Source organism: Arachis ipaensis, chromosome B5, assembly GCF_059453495.1.
Source record: "Arachis ipaensis isolate K30076 ecotype BB chromosome B5, ASM5945349v1, whole genome shotgun sequence".
In the NCBI taxonomy this organism is placed as follows: Eukaryota; Viridiplantae; Streptophyta; class Magnoliopsida; order Fabales; family Fabaceae; genus Arachis; species Arachis ipaensis.
Genome location: NC_142440.1, coordinates 151,321,168 through 151,349,106, shown reverse-complemented (window position 1 = coordinate 151,349,106; position 27,939 = coordinate 151,321,168). Strand labels below are relative to the sequence as shown.

The 27,939-nt window shown below is 32.9% G+C and overlaps 2 protein-coding genes across 2 annotated transcripts; one reads left to right on the top strand and one right to left on the bottom strand.

Annotated features, from left to right (window-relative positions):
* Window positions 1-1,333: 1,333 nt before the first annotated feature.
* On the top strand, window positions 1,334-20,088 carry LOC107641333 (putative oxidosqualene cyclase). The gene is made up of 18 exons (XM_088486674.1): window positions 1,334-1,695; window positions 2,707-2,904; window positions 4,371-4,460; window positions 10,946-11,140; window positions 11,844-11,928; window positions 13,933-14,099; window positions 14,313-14,498; window positions 15,113-15,226; window positions 16,186-16,308; window positions 16,398-16,520; window positions 16,775-16,873; window positions 17,564-17,620; window positions 17,693-17,739; window positions 17,833-17,976; window positions 18,559-18,736; window positions 19,095-19,175; window positions 19,271-19,354; window positions 19,795-20,088. Exons 1-18 carry the CDS (start codon window positions 1,492-1,494, stop codon window positions 19,930-19,932), a joined length of 2,313 nt encoding a protein of 770 aa, XP_088342800.1. The 5' UTR covers window positions 1,334-1,491; the 3' UTR covers window positions 19,933-20,088.
* On the bottom strand, window positions 20,011-26,791 carry LOC107641332 (uncharacterized). Its single transcript, XM_088486673.1, has 18 exons — window positions 26,556-26,791; window positions 26,425-26,452; window positions 26,195-26,295; window positions 25,862-26,068; window positions 25,433-25,676; window positions 25,138-25,313; window positions 24,949-25,031; window positions 24,432-24,504; window positions 24,099-24,164; window positions 23,677-23,719; window positions 23,237-23,376; window positions 22,753-22,965; window positions 22,545-22,629; window positions 22,053-22,347; window positions 21,320-21,578; window positions 20,967-21,177; window positions 20,620-20,834; window positions 20,011-20,491 (listed from the first exon to the last, which is right to left on the bottom strand). Exons 1-18 carry the CDS (start codon window positions 26,679-26,681, stop codon window positions 20,342-20,344), a joined length of 2,715 nt encoding a protein of 904 aa, XP_088342799.1. The 5' UTR covers window positions 26,682-26,791; the 3' UTR covers window positions 20,011-20,341.
* Between the last annotated feature and the right edge of the window lie 1,148 nt (window positions 26,792-27,939).

Below are 27,939 nucleotides of genomic sequence, written 5' to 3'. Positions count from 1 at the left end.
CGACTTCAACAACAACAATGTCAGAATCGTTGCTGATGACCAAAGTTATTATATTAACACACGATAAAAACCAAAATTAATAGTAATTAAACAAATTACCACGTTAATGTGCGCTATTATCATAAATTATGTATGAACTCAATTCAACTCAACCCAATTATATTTAAATTAGCAATAATCAAAATCTTCACTTCATCACAAGCAAAATTCTTCTCTCTAATAACTCGGATCTTACTAATCAAATCTCTCATAGTATGTCTCTGGATCCCACCCACAAGTATATATACCGATCCAATAACTCACGATCCACCAGCGTCTTCCCCTCCACCACTCCAACACCATCACCGCCATCAACCTCAAATTCATCGTTTTGGAATGCCAGAAGCTCTTCATTCGATCCTCTTTCCTTCGTATAACGTCCGCCAACACCTCCCCGTCCTTTGTCATCCGAATCCTACCAGGGACCATCCTATCCCTCCACCCTCACAAACCGAGTTCTGTAGCATCTCATAGTACTAGCACCGAAATCACCCGAGCCCGTGGAGAACTTGGACGCGGCGCATGAAGCCGTTCCCGAAATTAATAGTGATAGTGGCGGAAACACGACGCTATTTTGGTAGAGTAAAAAAATCTCAATAATAGTGACAATAACAATAAAAAAGAAGAGAGGTGGATCGATGATGATGTTGGGAGTTGTGGTAAAGTGTTGAAGCAATACCGAAACCAAACGAGCCCGTCTCAACATTGTGAGGCAATGACGACGTTGAACTGAGATGAGAGACAGAGAGCGTTGGGGTGAGGTGCTGTTTTAAAAATTGAAAGAGTGAGAGTAAGAGTTGGAAAAAGATTGGATAGGTTTAGATAGTTTAAGAAGTTTTTGGTCATTTTTAAATAGTTAAATTATACAATTGGTTCTTATACTTTCACTAAAATTGTAAATCAGTGTTTATTCTCAAACACATGCAATTCACATGTTTAAAATAGCGAATATGCTAACAAATATTCTGTTAAATTAAATATTATTTGAACTGTGGGAACTAAATTACAAAATTTAATTTTATTTAGAGACTCAATTACAAACTTTTAAAATATAAAGACCAATATATAATTTCAGAAAAAATATATAAACAAACTATGTAATTTAACCAAATTAAAATATCATATATTTAACCAACTTGGGTTGGTCGAGTGGTCAGAGCTCTGATCCCCGTGGGCAACCAAAAAAAATCATATATTTATTACCTTGACTATTTTACATTTGTTATCAATAATCACACACTAATTACCATAATTATAGTGATCCGTTGGACAGGTATATAACAGTTGTTTAACTATTTATGGATGGTCTCATGACCTTCTTTAGAGCTCAAGAGAAGCATGTGAAGGTGCCCGCATGGTATAACTACACCCTGAGTGTGTAGGTACGTATGACCTAATTACTATATAATAATATTGGAGGTAGCAATAATTAAGAGATCAAAGAAGATAACAATGTGGAAGCTGAAGGTTTCAGAGAGGAAAGAGGAGAAGGAGTGGGTTAGAAGCATGAACAAGCATCTTGGAAGACAGTTTTGGGAGTTTGATCCACACCTTGGAACCCAACAACACCATCTTCAACTTCAACAACTTCGCCAACACTTCACCGATAACCGCTTCCAATCTAACCATTCCTCTGATCTCTTAATGAGATTTCAGGTCCATAATTATATATATATGTTTTTCTCTTTCATTTTTATTGTGATTTCCTTAATTAAGTTTATATCTATCTATCTCATAATAAATTAATAATTATATTATATATACACTAAAATTAATCATTAAAATTATTTATCATATATTTATGTATAAATATATTTATTATTTAATTTATTTTTAATATATATTATATTATAACATATATTTTATACTAGTAATAAATTTTAATAACTAATTTTAGTGTATAAATAATATCTTTATAAATTAATTAGTTCTGTGAAGTAATTAATAATAATAATTAAATATGCGATTGATTGAGACCTAAATAAAGAATTTTGGCTTATTAATTACTAGTTTTCAATCTAAATTTTAAGAATGAAAAAGTATTTTATGATATTTCTTTTAAGAAGATATTCTTTTAGTCAAAATGGAATTAACAAAATGATATATATGTGTACATAAAAAATTAGTTGTTATATATTTTGTTTTTATATATATTATTTAATTTATTTTTAATGTGTATTTTATATTTTAATATATATTTTATATGAATAATTAATTTGGTGGTTAATTTCTATGTATACATAGTATTATTGTATAATTAATAACTGTATTTTCACTCTTTCTCTTTTTTAAAAAAAAAAATAAAAAAGACGATGCTTAATTAATTATATTTGATTTCCTTTTTCTTAATGTGGTAAATACATCATGTTGATTACAAAATTGCTATTAATTATGTAACATTGTATTTTTTTAATATATAAATAAATGTATTTCTGGCGAAATGTATTAGACCCTAATCACGAAAAATCTTATTATATATGCGATAGATGGTAAAATTTGCAGGTTACATGTTAAATTCATATTTATCATCAAATTTCACTATTAATTTTAATTTTTGTCTCAAATATACAAGTATAGTTAAAGAAGCTATGTAAGTTCTTTTAACACCCTAAGTAATAAAATTGCTTATGATTTAATTTCATCTATGTTTAATTTGCATATATATAGTTCGCGATGGAAAAAGGGTTAAAGATGAATAACAAAAACGTGAATAAGATTGAGAAGGTTGAAAGTGAAGAAGAAATAAAAGAGGAAGTAGTGAGAAAGACACTAAAAAGTGCATTGAGATCTTTATCGACTCTGCAAACTGAGGATGGTTTCTGGCCTGGTGACTATGGTGGTCCTTTGTTCCTTTTACCCGGTTTGGTATGTAATTATTATCATTAATTAACATCTAATTAATTATAAATAATCTCTTCTTTTTTAGTAAAATTATATAAAAACCTAATTAAATTTAGTAAAATTATAAAGATTAAAAGAGGAATTACGTCTAAATAATATTAACCTGTATAATATTTTCTTATTTTTTGCTGGAAGTGTTTTTGTTTTATTTCTTGGTTGATGTTGGTGAGTTTGGAATCTAATTGGGTAGATTCTTGGTTGATGGGAGATGAATAAGACAATTTTTTTTCCGAGGTAAGAACCTCTATTAACAAATTCATCACTTTAATTTCTAAAACCATCAATTTAATGTCTCCGAAATTATATAATTTGTAGTTTATTTTGGGAGTTAACAAAGATCAAATTATATATCTTTTGATTTTAAAAATATTTAAAAAAAAATTTAATTAATATAAAAAATATGAATGATTTTATTTTTAACAATCAGTTTAGAATGTTAATGAATTATTATTGTTTTGTTAATTTCTCGTGTTAAATAGTACTTTAGTATAGTACGTAATATTTGTTTACTGTATATGTGTTACTATGACATGTCACATCATATTATTGATCATTACATGACATGCATATGGAGAAAAATGTTCCACGAATGATACAATTGAATAAACAAACAACACTTAATCTGTTCCTTCTCTATCTTTTTTATGTATAAAAATATAAGACAATAAATATACATTCTTTTTAAATTAGTTAATGGTCCCCCTCTTATCTTATCATCCGTACATAAATTATATGAATTATTAATTTATTATAAACTGAGTTGTTATTTGTTAATGAAGATGTATACGTAATTCGAGTGATTTTATGGCTTAATATATATTTTTTAGACTATAAATCGTGCTCTTTTACAAGTTTAATCTAATTTGTTATTAATGAGGAAGGACAAATAAATAGTTTTACGATTGCTATAATTAAAAGAATTATGTATAGGAGACCACTTTAATAAACACACTTAAAATATCATTTATAAAAACACATATAATTTAATGAGTATCCTCATAAATTCTTTTCCCTAACTAATTTTTGAAGGTTAAAAACACAAAAAAACTAATTTTTAAACACAAAAGAACCAACGTAATTAACTTAAAATTTTTGAAGGACAACTTTGATTAAAAAAATTTTTGAAGTACCAATTTAAAAAATGAGTGATTTTTTAGAAATAAATTTGACTATTTTTTAAATATATTTAGATAAGAAGAAGTCTAAGGGGCCAGCAACTTTGTTAAATTCTGGCCAGCATGTAACCAGCAAAGAAAAGTGAGCAATTGGATGAAATCTCACACCAATATCACACTATTAAAACCATCATTAATAACTATTTGATGGCTATAAATCACAAAAGTTGCTGCCCTAACATTCCTCTTTAGATATTTAATACATTGATAGTATATTTAAAGTATAAAAAATTTAATTTTTGAATGATGTGGTAGGTGATTGGATTATGGGTAACTGGAGCTATTAATGCTATCTTGTCGCCTGAGCATAAGCAAGAGATCCGGCGTTATTTGTTCAATCACCAGGTATTTCTATATATTCCTGCTTTTCTTCTATATATCTAATTATCTATATCGTTTAAAAATTTTGATATATTTAAAATTAACTGCATATAAATACATTGAATTTTGATTATATAAAAATTTAAGGAATATATGTTTACCATTCTGAAAATTGGAAGTGATTTTTTTTTTTGGTGACTAAACAAGGAAAGAAACAAAGCAAAAACTATTCTAAATCCGAGCGGATGATTCGTTGGAGATCAACACCAGGCTCAGACCAAATAACATGATTAGAGTTACTCTTGGCACCATATTTAGCCATCCAATCCGCAGCTCTATTTGCTTCTCGGGACACCCATTCAACGTGAACAAGCCAAGGACGAGATAAAAGTTCCTGAATCTTGTGAACCAAATCTGTTACTTCAGATGGATACCCACTTGTAAGCTCATGCATGATGGGCAGAATGTCAAGGCAATCTGTTTCACATATAATCTCCCTCAAACCGCAATCCCAAGCTAAAACCAGCCCCCTCCAAGCAGCAAATAATTCACATCTGATTATAGACCAAGGGGGAATGCTTCCAGAGCAGCCCGAGATCCAATCTCCCTTAGAATCTCTAATAATACACCCAAATCCCGCTAAATTTGAATCCATATACAAGCTTGCATCACAATTAACTTTAAAACTATTGCCTACCGGTGGTTCCCAACACAGGCAATTTCGGAGAGACCTAAAGGCATTGCTTCGATTCCTGTAAACCTGTAAGTCCTTGGCGGTAATTCTGGCCAAGGCAACAACCTTATGGTCTGTCCAAGGGTTGTCAGTGTTGAATATGTCATTGAACCTATGTCTCCATACCCACCAAAGCCCTGCACCAAAGGACGCCTCATTGTTAGCCAAGGCCTTCCGAAACCACTCTTCAAAAGCAGTACCAGCCGTCGAGTCCAGGATACTAGGATCCAACATATACCAGATTGCCTTTGATCGTTCACAGTCTCTAAGGCAATGCTCCATAGTCTCCTGCGCCTTGTTACATCTCTTACACATATCTGAAGAAGCTAAATGCCGCTTGAATCGAAAGGTCTCAGTTGGTAGAGCATCATGTAAGCTAAGCCACATAGTAAATTTGAACTTCTCTGGAATGTTTGTGTTCCACAACCAGTTCCAATTACTGTTGGCATTCCAATTTAATGTTTTCTTTAATAACCATCTGTAACCCTCCCTTGCACTATACTTTTTTGTTGCTGCAGGCCACCACTCCCACTGTGGCTCCAACTCAGTCAAACTAGGATATCTCAGACCACAAATAAACTGCTTAATCTCATGCGGAATAGGCGTGGTAAGACTATCAACCTCCCAAGACACCCCTTTCCACAAGTCAGCCACCATGAAATCTGATTCAGAAATATGTACATAAGGAACAAGGTTGCAAAGCTTACCAAAAGGAGTCCACTCATCATACCAAACTGATTTGTGGACATCTCCAATATTCCAATGAAGCCCTTCCTTGAGATGCTCATAGGCACTAACAATGTTCTTCCAGGTAGCCGATGAAGAAATTCTACTGTTTCCATTCATACCAGATTGATTCCTGAGATATTTATGCTTCAGAACCTGCACCCATAACTTCTCACTATTATTTAGACAATCCCATACCAACTTTCCCAGAAGCGCCATGTTAGCACAGGAAGTATCCCTAATACCCAATCCTCCTGCCTTTTTAGGAGTTATGGCGACCTCCCACCTGACCAGAGGCAGCCCTTTTCCAGTCGCTTGGCCTTTCCACAAGAATTGTCTCATCAAGGAATCAATTTTATTACATGCATACTTCGGGAGAAGAGAAATTTGCATTTCATAAACTGGGATAGAGGCCATAACCGATTTAACAAGACAAAGCCTCCCTGCCTTATTCAGTAGGCGTCCTTTCCAACTGGAGAGCTTTCTCGAAATTTTTTCAATAATCTCCTGAGCCATCTTCCTGGAAGCTCTGGCATGACCGATGTTAATTCCTAGGTATTTACCCAAATCATTGCAGAACCGGATGTTAGAGACCCCTGAGAGAACCTCTTTTCTCCTCTTCGACACCCTCTTGGAACACTGGGCCTTTGACTTATGAAGATTTACCTTTAAACCTGACGCTCTAGAAAACAAGTCCAAACAATGCATGACCTCTATTACTTGAGCTTTTGATGCCTTACAGAAAAGCAAAAGATCATCTGCAAACATCAAATGAGAGAGTCGTGGTCCATTCCTAGAAACCGCAACTGGGTTCCACAAACCTTGGGAAACTCTATGAGAGATAAAGCAGGCAAGCATTTCCATACAGAGTACAAATAGATAAGGAGACATAGGATCTCCTTGCCTCAACCCTCTCTTCGGATTGAAATTTTGGAGCTTGTTCCCATTCCACAAAACTGCCAACGAAGAGGAAGTCACACAATTCAATATAAGATCAATGGTAGCCTTTGGAAACCCAAACCGGACCAAAGTAGCTTCCAGAAAACGCCAGTCTACCCTGTCATAAGCTTTTTCCAAATCAATCTTGAATGCCATGGTCCCTTTTCGAGACTTGGTGTTCCTCATGAAGTGCATAATCTCTTGAGCAATGATAATATTCTCTGTGGTTCCTCTTCCTGGAATGAACCCTCCTTGCAAAGGACCAATGATCTCCGACAGGAAAGGTCTGAACCTGTTAACTAGAACCTTTGTGACAATTTTATAAATTACATTACATAAGCTAATAGGCCGAAACTCCCGTAAGGAAGAGGGAACTTCCACTTTAGGAATTAGAACAATGAGAGTATCGAAAATAGCCGCATTCAATGGCTCACCCTCAAAGGCTCGCTTGACCAGTCTACACACATCGTTGCTAAGAGAGTCCCAGAACTCTTTGTAGAAAATTGCTTGAAATCCATCTGGCCCTGGGGCTTTAAATGAACTCATGGTCATCACAGCTCTTTTAACCTCTTCAGACGTCACCGGTTCCACTAACTTTTGACAAGCCTCAGTACTAAGAGACGGGCAAGGAAAAGGCCCCATGGCGTCCAGGTCAATATCCTCCCTTGTAGAAAAGAGCTTTTGAAAGAAAGAATTTGCCGCCATTTCTAGAGTCGTAGTCTCCGTGGCCCAAGACCCATCCTCCAAAAATAACCCATGAATTTTGTTCCTCTTTCTCCTGATAACTGTCTGCAGATGAAAAAATTTTGTATTTCTGTCTCCACATCTCACCCATTGTTCTCTAGATTTTTGATACCACAACAACTCTTCTTGAAGAAGGACAGCATTCAGTTCCTGATGCAAAACTTGCTCTTTGATCCTAAGCTGTTGATCCTCCCGATTTTCCAGAGTAATCTGAACGTCATTCAAAAGCCTCTCCAACTCCCTTTTCTTAACAAAAATATTGCCAAAAACCTTTTTATTGAAGCTAGTTGCATCTTTTTGAACCTCCAACAAACATTTGACTACATCCGGAGCTCCTCTATTCCAAGCTGTATCAACAACATTCCTAAAAAGAGGATGAGTCATCCACGCAGCCTGGAATCTGAACGGACGATGGCCCTTGGTAGCCCTCTTTGCCATCTTGCACCTAGTGAATAATGGGCAATGATCAGAGTGAAGGCGCGCCAGCACCTCAGTATAAGCCTCCGGAAACATTAGTCGCCAGTCCTGGTTGATGACTGCTCTATCAAGCTTCTTGGCCACCTGCACCCCACCTTTCACCTTCCTGTACCAAGTGAATCTTCTCCCAATAGCCCCCATATCAAACAGCCCACAATCCTCCAATGTTTCCGCAAATTGTTCTGCTCTGGCAAGTCTAAATTGCCCCCCTCTAACTTCACTCTGCAACAAAACATCATTAAAGTCCCCTAACACAATCCAAGGTCCGTGGATCATATTAGCAATCCTTGTCAAGTCACCCCACAGTTCTTTACGCCGATGTATATGCGGATTAGCATACACCGCACTGCAGTAACTAGATGTATTGCCCATAGTGATTTCAAAACTGATACATTGATCAACTACATCCAATACTCTCACAGAAATATTTGAATTAGAACATAGAACCCAGATACCCCCACTATGACCATTAGCCTCAACAATACCAACACCCTGGTAACCTAGATTATTCCAAAAAGATTTCATCCTCTCGAAAGCAATATGGGTTTCAAACAGAATGAAAAAAGTAGGATGAAATTTATTCGCTAACTCCTTACTATGAACCCGGGCCAATTTATTAGAGGCACCTCTAATATTCCAAAATAGAAAGCTTAAATCTAAATAATCCATAAAACAATTTGTATTGTAAAAAGGACCAACCTCAGCTGAAGTCCCTAACGAGATGATGAAGATCCACCATCATATCCCCCTGAGCCTTGCTTGTCCTTGTCCGGTTGTTGCCCGGTTTGTCTGTGTCCCTCCACTGACAACCCTTCCAATTTGCCGATTTGCTGCTTGCTGGTGTCGCCAAGGCAGTCCGGAGTCGACGGCGAATTCTGCAAAGAAGAAGGGCGCAACCTCTTGTGTCCGTTTTTGATAATGGCAGTGAAAGTCGGCACCGCAACGGAGACAGATTTGCCCTTCACCCCTTGCTGTTTGGAAGATGCCATGCGTGCCTTAGATCCGCTAACCGACCCGGTCTTCACCCCTGATTCAGCTCCTCTCATACGTAGCCCAAAGTCACGGTTTTGGTCCAATTTCTGATTTGAGCGCACCGGCATTTTATCTTTAGATGTTTGTTGGGCTTTGTTTGATTGACTCAATTTTCCTCTCCTTTTACCGCTGACTTTGGTCCAGCCAGCCTCATTTTCCAAATGTTGGGACCCCACTTCCTTCCCATGCAACGTATCATCTAATTCCTCCCCAATTTCTGCAACTATCACTGACTCTTTGGGATTGCTTCCAAATTCAAAAATTTTCTCTTTTGAAGCTTCCTGTGGCTGCACCACCCGGGCCGCCGTCTCGGTCACCCTTTCCGAATCTATTGGGGTCATTCTGCAGTCAGTTGCTGGATGCCCGAAACAATTGCACTTGTCACAAATAAGGTGTAAGCATTCATACTCCACCTTATATTCAAACTCATCGACAATCACACTCCGGACCACCGGCAAACCAAGATTAATTTGCACGCAAGCCCGAGCAAATTTTCCCCTTTCCGCCAACTTAGTAGCCAGATCCACCTTGACTGGTCTTCCCACAGCAGAAGCGATTCTCATCATGGCTTTATCCTGATAGTACCATATGCTCAAACCAGAGATTCGAATCCAAACCATAGTCTCCCCGAAAGTGTCCTCACAAGGTTTAAAATCCGGTGTCCATGGCTTAACCGCAATATAGTGACCGAAGATCATCCATGGCCCCCCTAGTAAAACCTTCTCTCGATCGTCCATGCGATCAAATTTAACGAGGAAGTACCCAAAACCCACATCCAAGATTTCATATCCACCGGTGATCCTCCATACCCCTTTCAATTTGTGAAACATGGCCGTGTAACTAAGGTTTTTTCCAAGAACCTTAATCACAATTGCTTCCTTGTATGGTTCAGAAAGGATGTTCCTAGCCTCTTCGGAGAAGCAAACTCTTGGAGGCATAGGATCTCCTTGTTTTCCAGTGACCACTGCCATGGAATCCTCATCTAGAGCTTCAGCCCGATTTATCCCTGTGGCTACCGTAGAACCAATAACCTTGTCACGGAACGAAATCTTGGAAGTCACCCTGGAACTAAGGTCGCCCTTACTTGATCCCTCCTTCACACCTGATGCAAACCCTCCCACACTCTCCCCCTTATCTCTTTCGATGGCATGGCCATCTTATTCACCGTGTTTCACCCTCAAACGCTCTCTCCCGCTCTCTCCTTCTCTCATTCTCTCTGAGTACGGAGTATACAAATAGTTTCATAATTGGAAGTGATTTAATTTCAAATCAAATTATTTTGTTGGAAATTAAACAAAAAATAAAAAATTGTTTCACTTAGAAATACTATAGAAGCCATTATTTGTTATTTCATTTTTTTCATTTCAATTCTAAAATTTTTGTGTTCTGAACCTTTAAGATCACAGATATTTTAAAAGAAAAAATATTATATATATTATTAAATATTAATATATATTTTGTGGACCGACATACCCAAACATTATTACGATGTATTGTTATTAAATTTGTTGGATACATTCTGTACAATAAATAAGTAGGACCATATAGAGGTGCTCCATTTTAGTTAGTTGGGACATTGGTGACAAATGAACACGAGCAAGGACAGTTACATTATTCAATAATTCTAAGAAGCTCTTTATTTCATTTGTTGGAATATAAATTTTTTGTACATACTGACACAAGAATTCGGTTAATTTAATTTGCTTTGATGAGAAATTGGAATTATTATTCTCAGCAAACATTATTTTATGCATATAAAATTTTAAATTCAAAATTGTTAAAATAAAATAAAAATTCGACTATGCATAATTATTAATTAATTAGTTTGGTTAATTTGTTATTATGGATGGGAGCATAGAACAAAGATGGAGGTTGGGGATTGCATATAGATGGGGAGAGCACAATGCTAAGCACAGCTTTGAATTATGTGACACTGAGATTGATCGGAGAAGACGTCGACGGCGGAGATGGCTTCATGCTCAAAGCAAGATCCTGGATCCTCCATCGTGATGGTCTCACTTCTATTCCTTCATGGGGCAAACTCTGGCTTTCAGTAATAACTCTTCTATTTCTCTATATAATATATTAGCTATTTTGTTGATTGTTATAATTTTATTAAATTTATAATTAAATTTTTATATATATATTTTTTAATTGAATTTATATATTATTTTTAATTTTATAATTAAATTTTTATTAGTATAAAAATATTAAAATTAATAAAATATTTTTTTAAAAAATTAAAGATACCAATAATTAAGAATCTAATTAAATTTTTTTAATTATATATTTTTTAAAAAAAATATTTTATTAATTTTAATATTTTTTATATAAAAATAATTTAATTACAAAATTAAAAATAATATAAAAATTTAACTGAAATAAAAAATATAAAAATTTAATTATAAATTTAATAAAATTATAAATACTAACAGAATAATTAAAACTATCAATATAGTATACCTTAATTAACTTTCGTTTAATTTCTAACTAGTTTAATTATGAATGATGACTTAAGGTCCCACTCTCATCTTAAAGTATGTCCAAAAGTAGTAGAAACAAGATAAATTATTCAATTTTATTAAATATAAAAATGGCAATTATTGTAGAATATAGTAGTAGTATAATTTGTTGTTGCAAATTGCAGTGGTTTTCGAAATAATATATAATTTAATAAAATAAAAAGGTATGGTACGTACATTGTTATTAAATTAAGATTAATATATAATAAGATGGGTTATTATTGGCATATATAGGTGCTTGGTGTATATGAATGGAGTGGCATGAACCCAATACCCCCAGAGCTATGGCTGCTTCCCTACTTTGTTCCTGCTCACCCTGGTTCATTCTCATTTATAATTTTATATCTCAAATCCAATATAATATAATATTACTACCACATATATCAATCTTTTTTGTAATGATCTTACCAATAAATGTGACCTTAATTTCTGCTTATCACTTTAATAGAATATCTATCTTATTTTGTAGTTGGAGAGAACATACATTAATACATATACAAACTAAGAAATATAAATATAAAATAGGTAAAAAATAGTGTGTTTTAAGATTTTTTTTTTGGATACTTTCTATATTTTTGAAAAATAGAGACCCAAGAAAATATAAGTTAAGCATAGTTTAAAAGGTTAAATACGATTTTGATCCATAATATAGAGACCGAAAATTTATTTCGTCTCCGACTTTTTCTTCGCTACAAAATGGTTCCAAAGGTTTAACTTAGTTTTAAAATCGTTCTTTTTACTAAATTTTTTATTTTTATTACCAAATTACCTTTAATTAAAAAAAAAACGGGAAAGGGGAAGGGGAGGTCGCGCTTTGGGGGGGTGTTTCCAGGAAAGAAGAGGGGGAAGGGGGAAGAGAAGGTGGGGAATCTCCTCGCCGTCACCGCTACTTCCTCGCTGCTGCTCCTTTTTTCCTCAGCGCACATTTACACTAACGGCAAGAGAGGAGAGAGCAGAGGGAGAGAGAAAGAGAAGAGAGGAACGGAGTCGTTCTCGTCACCACACTCCTGCCCTCGTTGCGATTCGCAGCGCCGCCGACCACCACAACTCCCTCCTCGTCGCGATTTGCAGTCCGCCACCACCACATCGTCGTTCTCGTCGCAATTTGCGGCGTCGCCACCACTGCCGCAGTCCTTTCCACGCGATCCGCTACTACCACCACAACTCTCCTCCCCTCGCGATTCGCAGTTCGCTGCCGCAGCCCCTCCTCCCCCACCACCGCCGCAATCATTTTCCTCGCGATTTGCATATCACTTGCTCTCCCTCGAAGTCTCTGTAGTGCTGTTTCAATTTTTTATTTTTTTTATTTTTCATATTTAAAAAAGGTGTTTTGCTTCTGTTTATTCTATTGTTGTTGTTATTGTTGATGCTTCTGGTTACTTCTGTTTATTCCTTTTTATTTCATTGTTGTTGTTGATGCTTCTGGTTGCTTCTTCTTCTGTCTGCTTTTGTTTTTGCTTCTGCTTTTGTTGTTGTTCTGATTTCATTATCCATTGTTATTGTTATTGTTGTTCTTCTGGTTGTTATTGTTTGATTGTTGTTGATTCTGTTTCTATGTTCTGTTTCTATCTACTTCTGATTCTGCTTTTGCTTGTGTCTCTGCGCCTCTGCTTGTGGTTGATTTTGGGGAAGAAGAGGGGAGAGGTATTTTTGTTGAAAGACAATTTTAAAATTAAGTTAAACCTTTAGGATTATTTTGTGGCAAAAAAAAGTTAGAGACAAAATAAATTTTCGACCTCTACGTTAGGGACTAAAATTGTATTTAACCCTAGTTTAAATGCTTAAAATTCTAAATTAAAGTTAGACCCTAATTCCGGCAGGACGATAGATACCTACTTAAACTTTTGTTTTTTTTTTTAATGAAAATTAAAATTTACCGTACCTTTCAAATTTTAATAATATATATTGCTTTGAAAGGTCCAAAAATAATGTGGAAGAATTATATAATTTTTTTATATATTGAAACAGAAGTTTGAAATCACATATTAGTTATTTCACCTACTTAAAATTGATATATATATATATATATATATATATATATATATATATATATTTAAGTTGAATAAATTTTTTATTTAACTCTTAAAATCGTTTAATATTATGACTCTGATGAATAAGTTCATTGATCATGAAAATTTTTATCAGATCAAACAATTTAACTATTCAAAAAGTATGCAATTTTAATTTACTTTTTTAATTCAACATAAAAGTTCATCTGCTTTTGAATTTGATAATAACAATAAATAATAAATAAAGAAGGTACGTAATGTAAGTATGCATGTAACGTACAAATAAATAAATAAATTTGATACAATAATTGCAGGAAGGATGTGGTGTCACACTCGAATGGTGTATCTTCCCATGTCTTATTTATATGGTAGAAGATTTGTGGGTCCAATTAATGGGATTATTTTGTCCCTCAGAAGAGAATTGTACACCCTTCCTTATCATCTAATCGATTGGACCCAAGCTAGAACTCTATGTGCTAAGGTACTAATTATAATGTTTATATTCATTTTAGTTAATTACTTTTTTGGCTATGTATGTTTTCATTTCATCTAATTGTTAAATTCTTCATCCCATTTCGTAAAAAAAAAAATGTCTTAGAATTTTTGTATTATTCTTATTCTTATTATAATGAAAAGTGTATACTATATATCTGTTCTAATAAGTAACTAACCATTGTTATTATTATTATTGCAGGAAGATATGTATAGTCAACGGTCAAAGGTGCAGGAAATAATTTGTGTTCATGAAAATATGGGGGAGCCTTTTCTCATGCACTGGCCTTTCTCAAAACTAAGGCAGAAAGCATTAAATCATGTAATGCAACATATACACTATGAGGATCAAAACACAAATTACATATGCATTGGTCCTGTTAGTAAGGTAATGCTATTATTACTATTATTTAATTTTTCTATTATTGTTATTTAGAAAAATAATATTTCATGTTCACATAAATATTTTCTCAGTTCTGGCACTTCAACAAGGAAGGTGAGCCTTTCTACTGTCTATATTTAGTTATTTACTTGAAGTTTTTAAAAAAGGAATTAGTTAAAAGTAATATTTTTTTGATTTAATTATTCTGATATTAGTTTTTATAATTTTACTGAATTTATAATTATATTTTTATATATATTTTTTTAATTGAATCTCTATATTATTTTTAATTTTATAATTACTTTTTTTATATCAAAAATATTAAAATAAACATAATATTATTTTTAAAAAATATATAGTCAAAGATCTAATTAAATTTATAATTGTGGATATATTCAATTTGTGAAATAAATATTTAATTAATTCTAATATTTTTTACGTTAAAAAAATTAATTATAAAATAAAAAGTAGTATAAAAATTTAATTAAAAATTTAATAAAAATATAAACACTAATAGTGTAATTAAATTGATTTTTTTTATGTTTTTAATTCATTTAATGTATTAAAAATGTGAAGCGAATTGGTCACATGCTATTTGGTCACATGATACTGAGACGCAGGTATTAAACATGGTTTGTTGTTGGTTGGAGGATCCAAATTCCGAGGCATACAAGTGTCACATTTCAAGAGTCAAAGACTATCTCTGGCTGGCTGAGGATGGAATGAAAATGCAGGTCCTACATTAGTTACAAGAGAAAAAATAAATAAGTTTTTAATTTTATTATTTAAAAATACTTAAAATTTTTATTAATTAAAAATTTAAAAATGTTTTTTATGTTTTAAAATATGAGATATTTAAATATTTTTATCTAATATATATAAAGACAAATATATTTTTTTAAAAAATTTAGATATCTCATATTTAAAACAAAAAATTTTATATTTTTAATTATTTAATAATTTATTTATTTTTAAAATAAAAAATTAGAGATCTATTTATTATTTTCTCTAATCAATAACATATTTAATTTCTTTTAACAATATGCTCTTTAATTAAGTTTACACTACAACAGTAAATATTAACCATACAAATAGTTCAATTTTGCTATTAATGTTTAAAAAAGATTTTATTAAAAAAAAATTTAAACAATAAATAACTATATTAAAAGTAGTTTATAAATAAGTTATTTTATTTTTAAATTTTTTGTTTTAAAAGTGTTTATTTTATAAAAATATGGTAAAAAGTAATAGAATTATGAGAGAAATCATTTATTTTAACTAAGCTCCTAAATAAATTCTTAGAAAGTCACAATTTAATTTTAAAAATTGCACCAAACATTAATATTACTACTTTTTATAAGTCAAAAGCTCAAAAAAATTATTTTTGAAGCTTTCCAAACGTACCCTAAATCCTTTTAAGTAAACGATAATTTCGTTTTTGTTTTATTTATTATTTTGAACAAGTAGTGATATCTAAAGTCTAAAATAATTATAAAAAAAATTGATATAAATATTTTATGAGAAATCACACTTTACTTCCTCAATTGTAAAAAAAATTGAGAAGATTCATTATATAGGAATATAGATCCTCTCAATTTTTTTTTTAATTTTTTCTCCCAAATTTTGACAAACACTTGAGTATTAATTAACTTCATTTTAGTGCAAATTCTTATGATAGTTCCATGCATGTCAGGGATATAATGGTTCTCAACTTTGGGATGTTGCTTTTTCTGTTCAAGCAATCTTGGCTACAAACCTTGATGAAGAATGTAGTTCAATGCTTAAGAAGGCAAACAATTTCATAAAATGCTCACAGGTACAATAAAGTTACGGAAGAAGAAGCTAAAATTAATAGTTAAATTAAATAGAGTGTGAAATTTGGTTACACATGGTTTGGTTTTGAAGGTTACAAGGAACAGCTCCGGCGACCCCAGCCGGTGGTTTCGCCACATTTCGAAAGGTGGTTGGCCTTTCTCAACCGCTGATAATGGTTGGCCTGTATCAGATTGCACTGCTGAAGGCTTGAAGGTCATAAATAAATTAATTTACTCATTCATTAAGACCTCAACTTATTAGGAGTTACATTATTTATTTAATTTAGATTCATTTAAGTAAAACTAACACATAAAATTTAAATGACGTTTTATTGATATACTAATCAAAATAGATTAGATAACAGTTGAACATTTAAACAAATTATAAGCTAAGTTAATAAATTTGAAAAAGTTCTTAAATGAAGCACTGATTAATTATGATGTTTGAGCTGTCTACATTCATTGCAGACTTCCATTTTGTTATCAAAGTTGCCATATGAGACTGTAGGAGAAGCAATAGAAACACACAGATTGTTTGACGCTGCTAATCTCATTTTATCCATGCAGGTACCACACTAATTATAATGCATATATATATATCTTGAAATCTCTTAGTTCCAAAAAAAGAAAAGGAATTCATGCATCGCTAGCTGATTCATGATCCAGCTCAGACATTTTTCAATTGAAAAATCTAAATAGCGTTTGTTTTGAGGTACTAGGACAAAGACTGAGAGACTTAGACTCAGTATCATGTTTGTTGGCTCAGAGACTGGTACTAAAATTTCTGTCTCTGTCTCTAAAATTTCAATATTTCAATACCTCCAAAAAGTGAGGACATAGGGGACTGAAATTTTTAGAGACAGAGACTGAAATTTTAATAACATTTTATACCTAAAATACGCATATTTCAATTAATTAATTCCAATTTTATCCTTTGTACAAATTAAATTAAAATTTCATTCTTGTTTTAGTAATTTTATTGATTACAAATTTTTTAATTTATTACTTTTTACTACATTATTTAATCAGCATTTATTTGTACGAAAAAGTAATAACGATAAATAAAAGAGAACGAAAAGAAACATTTACTCAAATTTAGAATTTTAGACCATAATTGTATAAATTTACCAATTAAATAACATGTCACCCAACCAACTTGGGTTGATCGAGTGGTCAGCTCACTCGTCTGCTTAAGCAAGTGTCAGGGGTTCGACCATGATCATGACTCAATCAATTTACTCTTCAATTTTATTACAGAATATTAATGGCGGGTTCGCATCCTATGAGCTCACAAGATCATATGAATGGCTAGAGGTAGCTTCTACTCTCTTGAAAAAGGATTAGGAATCTTCTTTTTTTAAACTCATTTGGTTGCTTCTGTTACAGGAATTGAATCCAGTTGAAACATTTGCAGACATCATGATTGACTATCAGTATGTAACTATGCATTACATTAATTGCATGATTACTTGTTCTTTAGATTAATGATAAGTGAGTTCTTCCTTTTAAATGTCATCTCTTTATAGATATGTGGAATGCACATCAGCAGCAATTCAAGCTCTTGCTTTATTCAAACAAGAATATCCAAAACACAGAAAGATGGAAATAGAAACTTGCATTGCCAAAGCAGCAAACTATATTCAAAGCATACAGTTACCGGATGGTTCATGGTTTGCAATCTTTTTTTATTATTTTCTTATTAACCAACAGAACTCACTTCATTTTGTTCATATCACACCCAATGCAAACTAATTGAGAAATGTCATTTGAACATTCTTTTTTTGATCTTTTTTTATTTATAAAATACAAAAGGAACATAAGTACTTCTCAAAAAAAAATTTACCAAACCAATCCTAAAAAATTTGGAACAAGATCTTCTAAAGTGAGGAAGTTAGAAAAGTGGTCAGGTAAGAAGTTCATCGCTCTTAAATTAAGATAGTGGACACACATTTCATAAAAGTTACAAAATCAACGGTGATTAACTCTCCACTTTACCAACTTTCTCACTTTAGAAGATCCAAATTCAAAAAAATTAGCTGAAATAAGACAAGCTAAAGAACAAGGGACAAGGGAAATTAGGCGGAACTCTTGATAATTTATTTCGTTTTTTTTTTTTTTTTTTTTTAGTTTTTATAACAATGAATGAAGAATAATATTTACACATAAGAAAATCATTTCTCGTCTTAAAAGTGAACTTTCTGAGTAAATGATTATCTTAAAGTCAAAAGGTATTAATATTTGTATTTTACCAGGTATGGATCATGGGGAATTTGCTTTACCTATGGCACATGGTTTGGAATTAAGGGACTGATAGATGCAGGCAAGAGCTACCAAGATAGCCACAGCATTAGAAGAGCATGTGATTTTTTGCTTTCCAAACAGCTAACTTCTGGTGGCTGGGGAGAGAGCTATCTCTCATGCCAACAAAAGGTTTTATCAACCTTACACCTAATAACTTTGTGCTTTAATAAGAAACTATATTTTCCCCCCTTGTGTATATCAAGTTGATTTATCTCCTTCTACCATTGAATGGAGTATGAGATCCAATTGCTCAAGTCAGTTCAATACATGAGGGGAATAAAAAGAGTTCATATAACTCGATGAAGAACCGATAGCTATCGTCTAGATACATTAATTTTTCAATAAACACAAAAGGTGAAAACGACAATTATTTTCAACCGGAGGGAGTTGCATTATTTTAGAATAGTTGCACTACTCTATACTCTAAGCATAGCTTTTTTTTTTTTTTTTTCTTGTCACCAAATAAATAGAACAAAAATGTGCACAGGTATACACAAATTTGGAAGGAAACAAGTCCCATCTAGTGAACACTGCTTGGGCTATGTTGGCACTTATTGAAGCTGGACAGGTATACTATGGCAAATATAAATTGAGTTCAATGTGTAGAACCTACCTTAACTTTTTGGAAAACTAATACTAAGATGAATGAAATCTATGGTTTAGGCTCAGAGAGATCCATCCCCACTGCATCGTGCGGCTAAGCTTTTGATTAATTCACAAATGGAAAACGGGGAGTTCCCTCAACAGGTAACAAGTACCAACCATATACTTAGGGAATTTCTTTGATCAATAATAAAATCGGATGAAAAGTGAAGACTAACTAATTTTTTTAGAGAAATGTACATTACGCATAATGTTTTTTTTTTTTTTTTTTCTATCGAAAAAAAAAAAATCTTCACTCTAAACCCAACTTCATAAATTCACCATAACATTACCCATATGTGTGTGTGAGAGAGATAAGAATAAGAATCAAATTGTCATCCACTAAAATTATCAAAAGAGATAAGAATCAATTTGTCATCCACTAAAATTACACCTTTCATCTGCTCATTAAAATAAAATTTGAGGTGGGAATTTGGAGGGGGAAAAAAGGTTAGTGTGTTAAAACTGCTTACACCATGAATTTGCATGAATTAGACCCTAGATGGGGTTAGAGTGCCTAATTGTTGTACCTTGTTAAATTGCAGGAAATACGAGGAGTGTTCAACAAGAATTGTACCATCAATTACTCAGGATATAGAAACATATTTCCCATATGGGCACTTGCAGAATATAGGAGTCATGTAATGCTTGATCCTGGCAAAAGCTCAATGGAAACTGTATAATAATCATGTAAAGAAACAACTTCATTAACTATATTACCCCTTTGGCTGTAAAGAAATATGGTATGGGGGAAGAAAAAATTGAACATTAAAGCTGTAAAATTTCTATTGAATAAATCACTCATGGAATCAATAAGTTGCAATTTTACTGATACAAAATCTTGTTTCGAAATTTTCTCAATGCTCGTGTATGGACTATGGAGCCTAGTATGCAAAACTATAATTCCTTGGTATAAACCTCATCCACCAGATTTGACCAATTTGCTGCCCTGATTTCTTCACTCCAAGAAATGTTGTGTAGAACAAATACTTTTTAACTTTCCCGTTACTCAGTTCAATGATTTGCTTTCATCTTGTCTATATTACTCAATGGCCGTTAATTGAAGTTTCGAAATTGAGGGCTTTGTCATAACTAAATATGGGAATTACTAAGAAAGCCAACCACGCATCTTACACTTTGAAACATTTTATCTACCCTCTGCCACACATTGCACTGAATATCAAGAAGCTTCCGAGCCTTTTCTTGTAAGTGTGAATGCTGCCGAATCGTCTCACCATGTATCTGGCAACAGGAAGCGTGGTACAGAAATTGTAATCATACAATCAGAAAAACAAATATTTCTTATTTAGTGAACATGTGTCTATGAACAGTCAAAACCACCCAACAATGAAAAAGGAAAAGTCTCTGACCTTCAAAAATAACCTGATGACAGCTTGTAGGAACTCGAAATTATTTCTGCAGGAGAGCTCATGGATGAAATAATCCATAAGCTGTTTAATCGATACTAACTCCGGTCTATTCTCACCTTGTTCATCATCATTGTCGTCAATTATCTGAAGCATTCGAAGTTCCATATCCAGAGTTGACGGAGATAATCCTTTGATATAATCAGTGAATGCGCCATCTGCAACATGGAAAATCAAGAAAGTTATAATGCACTTACGAGGCACTTTCAAGAGAATGAACACTATTGAATTAATTGTCGGTGAAATAAACATATGATATTTATACAAGAACAAAATAGTTGGGTTCTTACAGTTATCTGAAACGTTTGAGGATTGAAGAAGATGCAGAAAACAGGATGACGTCGAATCTAATCTTGTCTTTTTCATTTGTTTACCATCCCTCTCTTCAACTGATAACTTACCAGGCTCAAACAATATTTCTCCAGATAGGGATGGAACTGAAGGCAAGAAAAATGGGGCTTTTTCGGGTTTCTTTGGAGGCTCAATAGGTTTATTGCGTATCTGGAATTAAGAGTTTGTTATACAACAATCAGGAGAAATATAAGTCACTTGAGCAAAATACAAATGAAAATGAAGGAAAATAGGTTTCACAAAAATGTCCATAGCAGGAGAACTGAGATGAATGTTGCTGAGAAGTGCATACCTTTATAATGTCTAAATTAATCAAGCTTTGCCACTGGCTCTTTGGCAGCAGTGAGAGTGTGACCAAATCAGGTATTTGATTAACTTGACTTGGAACATGTGGAGCATCTTTAGGTTGAGAAGCATTCACCACCTCATCCAACTGCTCAACTTGAGAATGTTCTGTGGAAGATATAGATGGCAACTTGACACTCACCACCTCTTTCCCACTTGCATATGAATCAACAGTTGAAGTACTAGAGAACATTGTTTGGTTTACCCTGATAAAAAGTGTCAGCATAAAAGAGGGTTTCTAATTAAGTAGAACACTTTTTTTCCATTTGATGTCATTATCATTTAAATAAAGGTTTAGCTAACATGTGTCATAAGGGCACATGATAAGACTACTATTGTTTTCACTTAATAAATGAAAAACAAATGCATTGAAAACTTAAATTTTTAGTGTTTTCAAGAAAAATTTTCTTAATTTATCATCTTAACATGTGCCCTTAGGACACAAGTTAGATAAACCCTTTAAATAATCACATCAACTCTTCCCATTCAGGAATTTTATTTCAGAAATTAATGTCACTTAAGCCCTAACATCAACTTTTCCCATTCAGAGTTATTAATCTTGTGTGTGTGAAACATTGTGTGTGAAATTACCAACATTGTGTGTGTGAAACATTATGGGAAACGTAAAAAGTTCTCCACAAAGTGGTTATTACCCATGAGGAATGAATTAAGAAACTCACCACAGGTATACCCCATTTTGATCAACATGAGCAGTTGCTAATATATCCATGTTTGGGGAAAGAGATAATGCTGTAATAGGCACATTAACTTGAATTGCATCTATCTGTCTTGCTAAGATCACATCCCAAATTCTAAGACTTCCATCCATACTAGATGACAAAAGCCACTTCCCATCCTCACTGAAGCACAAGTCTGTAATGCGATCAGTGTGACCATCAAACTTGCGAACTAATCTAAGAGCCACAACATCAAACAATCTGATTGCTAAATCATTTGCTACCGTAGCCAGGAGACCTACAAAAATCATTAAAACACTTCAAATCACATAGATCCAACAGTATGAATTATAAGGCAGAAATTTCTTCCAGTCTCTTCTAAATATTTTTTCTCTTTAAAAACAGAAGATAAAAGATTAAAAAAATATATTATGATGATAAACAATTTACACAAACATATGGGGGGATATGGAATGTAGTAAGAACTCAATTTACCGTTATAACGATGATAAACAATCTTAACAACAGAAGAACCAATCTCCCATCTGGATTTAAGTTCACGTTCTTTGAAATCCCAAACCTGCAGAGACATTATAAATGAGGATTTCCAGTCTAATGTCACAATATTAACTAAGTGATTGTGCATTGTTTGTTAACTTCAACGAGTGCCAATTACAGCTGCTTCCAGATAAGAAATATGAACCTTTATATCTCCTTGATATCCTGCACTTATCATGAGAGTGTTAGTTGAGTCACATGCGACTCCAACCACTTCACTGTCATGAGCACACCTTAGTGATTCTGACATGTCAATGTAAGCACCCCGAGGTAGTCCAGATTGTAGGTTAAACCTTTCAATCCAACCACCTGCTGTCCCTAGGATGGCGAAATTGCCACATGCACTGATGGCGCAAGCCTGTTGACATATGATAGTAGTCAATCAGAATCATTGTTAGCCAAAAGGTTTAATTATACAGTTTTTCCCCCCAAGAAGTGATCTAAAGACACTTTTTAAATAATCAGAAGTGGAAAATATTCAAAGAAAAAATGAAAAATAATGCTCAAGTTCTCAATTAACTAGGCATTTTACTTTTCATTGATTGCTTTCTTTGTCCAATTTCTCACTAAGTGCCCTTAATGCACTACATAGAAAATCCTAGAGATAATGAATAAAGTGAGATCCTAACCTTTACAGGTGTTGGATTTTCTGGGCAGGGATTCAATATATGTTCACCAAGAACAAAATTTTGAAGTCTCCACACATATGCCTGAGCAGTATCCATATGACAAGTAACTACGTTGCACCAATCACGTTCTCGAATTTCAGCTGAAGTTTGTATAAGAAATAAGAGGATTTGAAACAGATAGCAGCAGATTATAATATAATACACCAAGTGTAAACCAGCAAAATTCAATCATAGAGATTTTGATTTTAAGGAGCTTGGTGGTCGTAGATCTATATGACTAGGCTATCTTTTTATTTACTTTCAATTTATATACTTATACACATGCCTTTAAGGCTGGATTCCCCACTGTAATTCAGATTCTACATTAATATACATCAGTTTCAATTCCATTTCTTCAGCAAAATTAGAACTGAATGAATAGTAGCAGAGAAATAACCCACCACAATCAAATGCAATCACGGGCTTCAACTTTATTTCTTCTTCCTGTATAAACACATACACGAAATGAGGGATGAAAAATCTATTCAAAACAGGAAGCACAAAGACCCATGACTCACAATTAATATCATATAGTTTCCGACCTAATCATGACTATTGAACTGAATGCTTTAAGAACTAGAAAGCATAATCACAACATAAAAATAAAAAATAAGCCAGATTAAGAATACCAAAATCCAAATTTAGGTATCCGAGGTCATAAGATGTTTTCAATAGTAAAACACACATTTATATATCTTTGTAATTATCATACTAAGTCTCTAAACAAAACATTAAGAATTTACAGAGGAATATTAAAGCAAAAGCAACGCTTTCACAAGCTCTGCTAAGCAACAATAAGGAAAGCATGAAACACCAACCATACCTTTACTTTAAGTTTCTTGGCTCGTCTAGAAACATTGTGCTGAGAAAGCTCTCTACTTTGTTGATCCTATCAAAAAAACGCATTGCAAACACCATAAACATGTTATATATGGGGAAACCAATTGATGAAATTAATACACAGAAAATGCCAAATATAGAGAGGAAAAGAAAATCTACATGCTAACAACGCTTGTAGGGAGAAAATGCAAAATTCCTTTTCTTTCTTTCTTTTTTATCTTTTTTTTTTTTTTTTTGAGGGGATGTTATTTTGTTAGGCATTAATGAATGACTAGCTTTTGTTGGACCATTGATTGTAGATAATAGTGGCACCAACCTGAACTACAGAGAAAAGCCGAAATGCACGATCCTGACCAGCAGAGAGAATATGTCTTCCATTTGCATAAAACCTGCCATATGTAATTTGCAGGTGTGCCGTAGGTCATGAGACATGCCAAATTAGAAGTGCAAAAATTAAAAGCATTATCATATGATAGCATGGAAGAAGAATTAACGTGGCTAAAACGTAAAAGGAGGAAGCAAGTAGACTGCACATAACAATCCATTGGCTGCACATCATGTAGAGGTCAAACAATCTTGTTCCACACACATGACAATCACAAAGAATATAAAGATGTCCTCCATCAGAAGAAAAACTAGAAGTTCCATCATTACTTTCTAACCCAAGTGCAAAAAGATTAATGTCCGTTCAAGGAATAGAGAACAAATAAAGGAGCAACATATTTAAAAAAAATTGCTTCAGAATATTTAATATTAACAATGATAGAGAACATTCACAACAAAATTGATAAAAAATTCCCCAAATAAACTAACACCTGGAAAATAATCTTTACTTTATGCAAAGGGGAGGAGCACTATGGCCGCTTCGAAAGCGCAAAAGACGAGGGTCACCATCAGTCGTATCGAAAATCCACATCTGAGCAAGCATAAAATAAATAAATAAATAAAGCAACATATTTCAATGAAAATTTATTATGCATGATGCAAACATGTATGTATCTTCCAAAAAGAAAAAATGTCACCTTAATAGAATTATCTGCTGAAGAACTCATAAGCACTGGCTCATTTGCAAAAAAATGTAGTGATGTGATCACACTATCATGAGCCTCTCTTACAACTGACTGGAGCCTTTTCTTTTCCAGATTCCATACGCTTATGACACCTGATGAACCTCCAGAGGCTAGAAGGGGTTGCCCATCTAAGCCAGATAAAATAATCCACCAACAAAATAAACACAAAACACCAAAAGGCACTAAAAGCCTGAAGAATAGAGGCAGCTCCATATTTGATTTATTATGCAAAATATCACACACTTACCAGTGCAGAAAGATAAGGCAGTGACAGAACCTCGTGTAGAATGTGTAAATGTAACCAATTCTTCATCATAACGAATGTTATGAACATGAACGCTTCCATCTGCACACCCAACTGCAACGACATCTAGAGCAGGGGAGGAAACACAGCAGGTGATCGGTGAATCCCATCCCTTAAACTCAAATATCTTTTTCTTTGTGCTAATGTTCCAAAGCTGCATAGGACCTTGCTCGCTCCCAACGAGAACCTATTGCATATTTCTCAATCATAAAGGAAGTCTTAACTCTAAATGTCACTTTCACTTGACTCCTTAATTAGCCCGTGACTACAATTGCAGCCCCAGTAAAGCCTATTGCCCTATTCATTCTCAACTGAAAATTAAAGCCTACAATGTCTATTTAATCTTTGGAATAAGAAGAAAGACATGATTACCTTATTTAGGTAAGTATCAGGATGCATTATACAGCTGGGGCTAAAACTCTGATCAAGCAAAATGTGCCCAAATGGGGAAGGGTTCTGATCCATAACTCCCTTAAATGCCCACAAGAACATGTTGCCACGAATATCAACACTGATAACATGGTCTCCAAACAACAGTAGCAACTTGACTTTTTCACTATGCTTGCTCCAAGTTGCAACCTTAGAATGGTAATAATAATTCAATTAAACTAATTATAAAACAACATGCACAAACATATAAAAATTTTCAAAATTTCCTCAACTTTCCTCAAAGGAGCAAAGAAAAACACTCAGAATAGCATTTACCTGATGCGCACGCTTGAATACTGCAATGTCGTGTCCATATGCAACAAAAGTGTATTCTTTGAAGGATGCAAGTGCAGTAATCTTCTTCGGCAGTTGAGGACCTTCATGCAAAATGTCATTTTTTTTTTTTTTTTGCATTTCACAAATAAAACGAAAACTAACGAGCTAAAAGAATTAACCCCCCCCCCCCAAAAAAAAAAATAGTGCAGTGCAGTGGTGGTAGTTATTACCAACTATAACCAAATTGAGCTTCGCACACTGCACAGAGAAAATTAGAAATTAAAAGAAAATTATATTGATATTCAAACAATTCAATGAAACAAGAAGAGGAAAACAAAAGAATATAAGAAAACGAAATTACGTTGAAAATCTGAAAGGCCTTTCCAACGCTGACAGTGACGAAAGTTTCGGTGCCGAGTCTCTGAACTGAAACAGGGACACCGCTTGTTATGCATCCAATGGCTCTAAAAGGTTCGAATATTCCCATTCCTTCTTCTTCTTCTTCTATGAAATGAACACGCACTCTCTCTCACCACCAACCATGGCTCGTGGCTTCGCAGGGTTTAGGAGTTCGGGTTTTCAGTTTTGCGTCACCACACTTTGGACATAGAAACGCACCGTTTTATTTGTTATTCTTTCTGTTGAGATACACTTCTCTCCTGTGAATAGTAAAATGTGAAATGACACTTTGGTCCTTTCTACTTATTACTTGTTTATAAATTTTTCCTTAACTATCCCTTTACTCAGGGCTAGTTGTGTATTATTTTATATAAATTAAAAGTATATTTTATAGCAATACCCTTCCATAATAATTTTATATTTTTTTCGTAAACATGATAATTTTATATATTTAGATTAGCGACAATTGTACTTATGTTTATATTTTTACCATTAATCTCATTATATTAATCCAATTATTTTAACAATAAACTAAAAATAATTGTAAATAACAATGGATAGAGTTAGTTGTGAATTACAATACTCATTTTGACTAATAAAATATTTAAAATAAAGATAATTCATATTTATCTCTTTATTTCATTTGGAAAAACAAAAAATAACATTTAAATTACTCATTAAATTAGTTATTTATATAAAATATATATTTAAATATAAAATATATATTAAAAATAAATTTATATATATATATATATATATATATATATATATATATATATATGTTATATGTACACTAAAATCAGCTATTAAAATTAGTTATCGGTATAAATACATGTTAAAATATAAATACACATTGAAAATAAATTAAACTACACATGTATTTATATACAAATATATTAGTGATTAATCTTAGTAACTAATTTTAATGTACGAATAATATTTTTAATATTTATACATAAATATATATTAATTAAATTAATAATTATTTTTAGTGCACATAATATTTTTTTACTTGCAAACAAATCACAGCTAAAAGATATTTCAAGTGAATATTATATAATAAGAAAATATAAATGAAAGCATATAATTATTATGGATGCAGAGGTCAACATAAAGTCAACCAAATGAAAGGGCTCGAGAATAGGCATGCAACATGCATATGTACATTTCAAAGGCTGGGCGTATATTTCTGATGTTGAATTCAACAAACACATAAGATATATTGAAAATAACAAACAAATAAAACGAACAAGAAAAAGAAAAATAAAATAATTATTATCATGATCATTATTATTATTACTTATTAAGTTATTATTACTGTTACTTCTCCTTGTTTAATTAAGAAG

Excerpts from the sequence above, each read along its gene's own strand:
- LOC107641333 (XM_088486674.1), top strand. The coding sequence starts at position 1,492 with ATGTGGAAGCTGAAGGTTTCAGAGAGGAAAGAGGAGAAGGAGTGGGTT. Across the intron at positions 16,309-16,397 it reads ATTTCATAAAATGCTCACAG|GTTACAAGGAACAGCTCCGG; the intron begins GTACAATAAAGT and ends TTGGTTTTGAAG. Across the intron at positions 16,521-16,774 it reads GCACTGCTGAAGGCTTGAAG|ACTTCCATTTTGTTATCAAA; the intron begins GTCATAAATAAA and ends CATTCATTGCAG.
- LOC107641332 (XM_088486673.1), bottom strand. The coding sequence starts at position 26,681 with ATGGGAATATTCGAACCTTTTAGAGCCATTGGATGCATAACAAGCGGT. Across the intron at positions 26,296-26,424 it reads GCTCAATTTGGTTATAGTTG|GTCCTCAACTGCCGAAGAAG; the intron begins GTAATAACTACC and ends TTTTGCATGAAG. Across the intron at positions 24,165-24,431 it reads GGCTTTTCTCTGTAGTTCAG|GATCAACAAAGTAGAGAGCT; the intron begins GTTGGTGCCACT and ends TTTTTTTGATAG.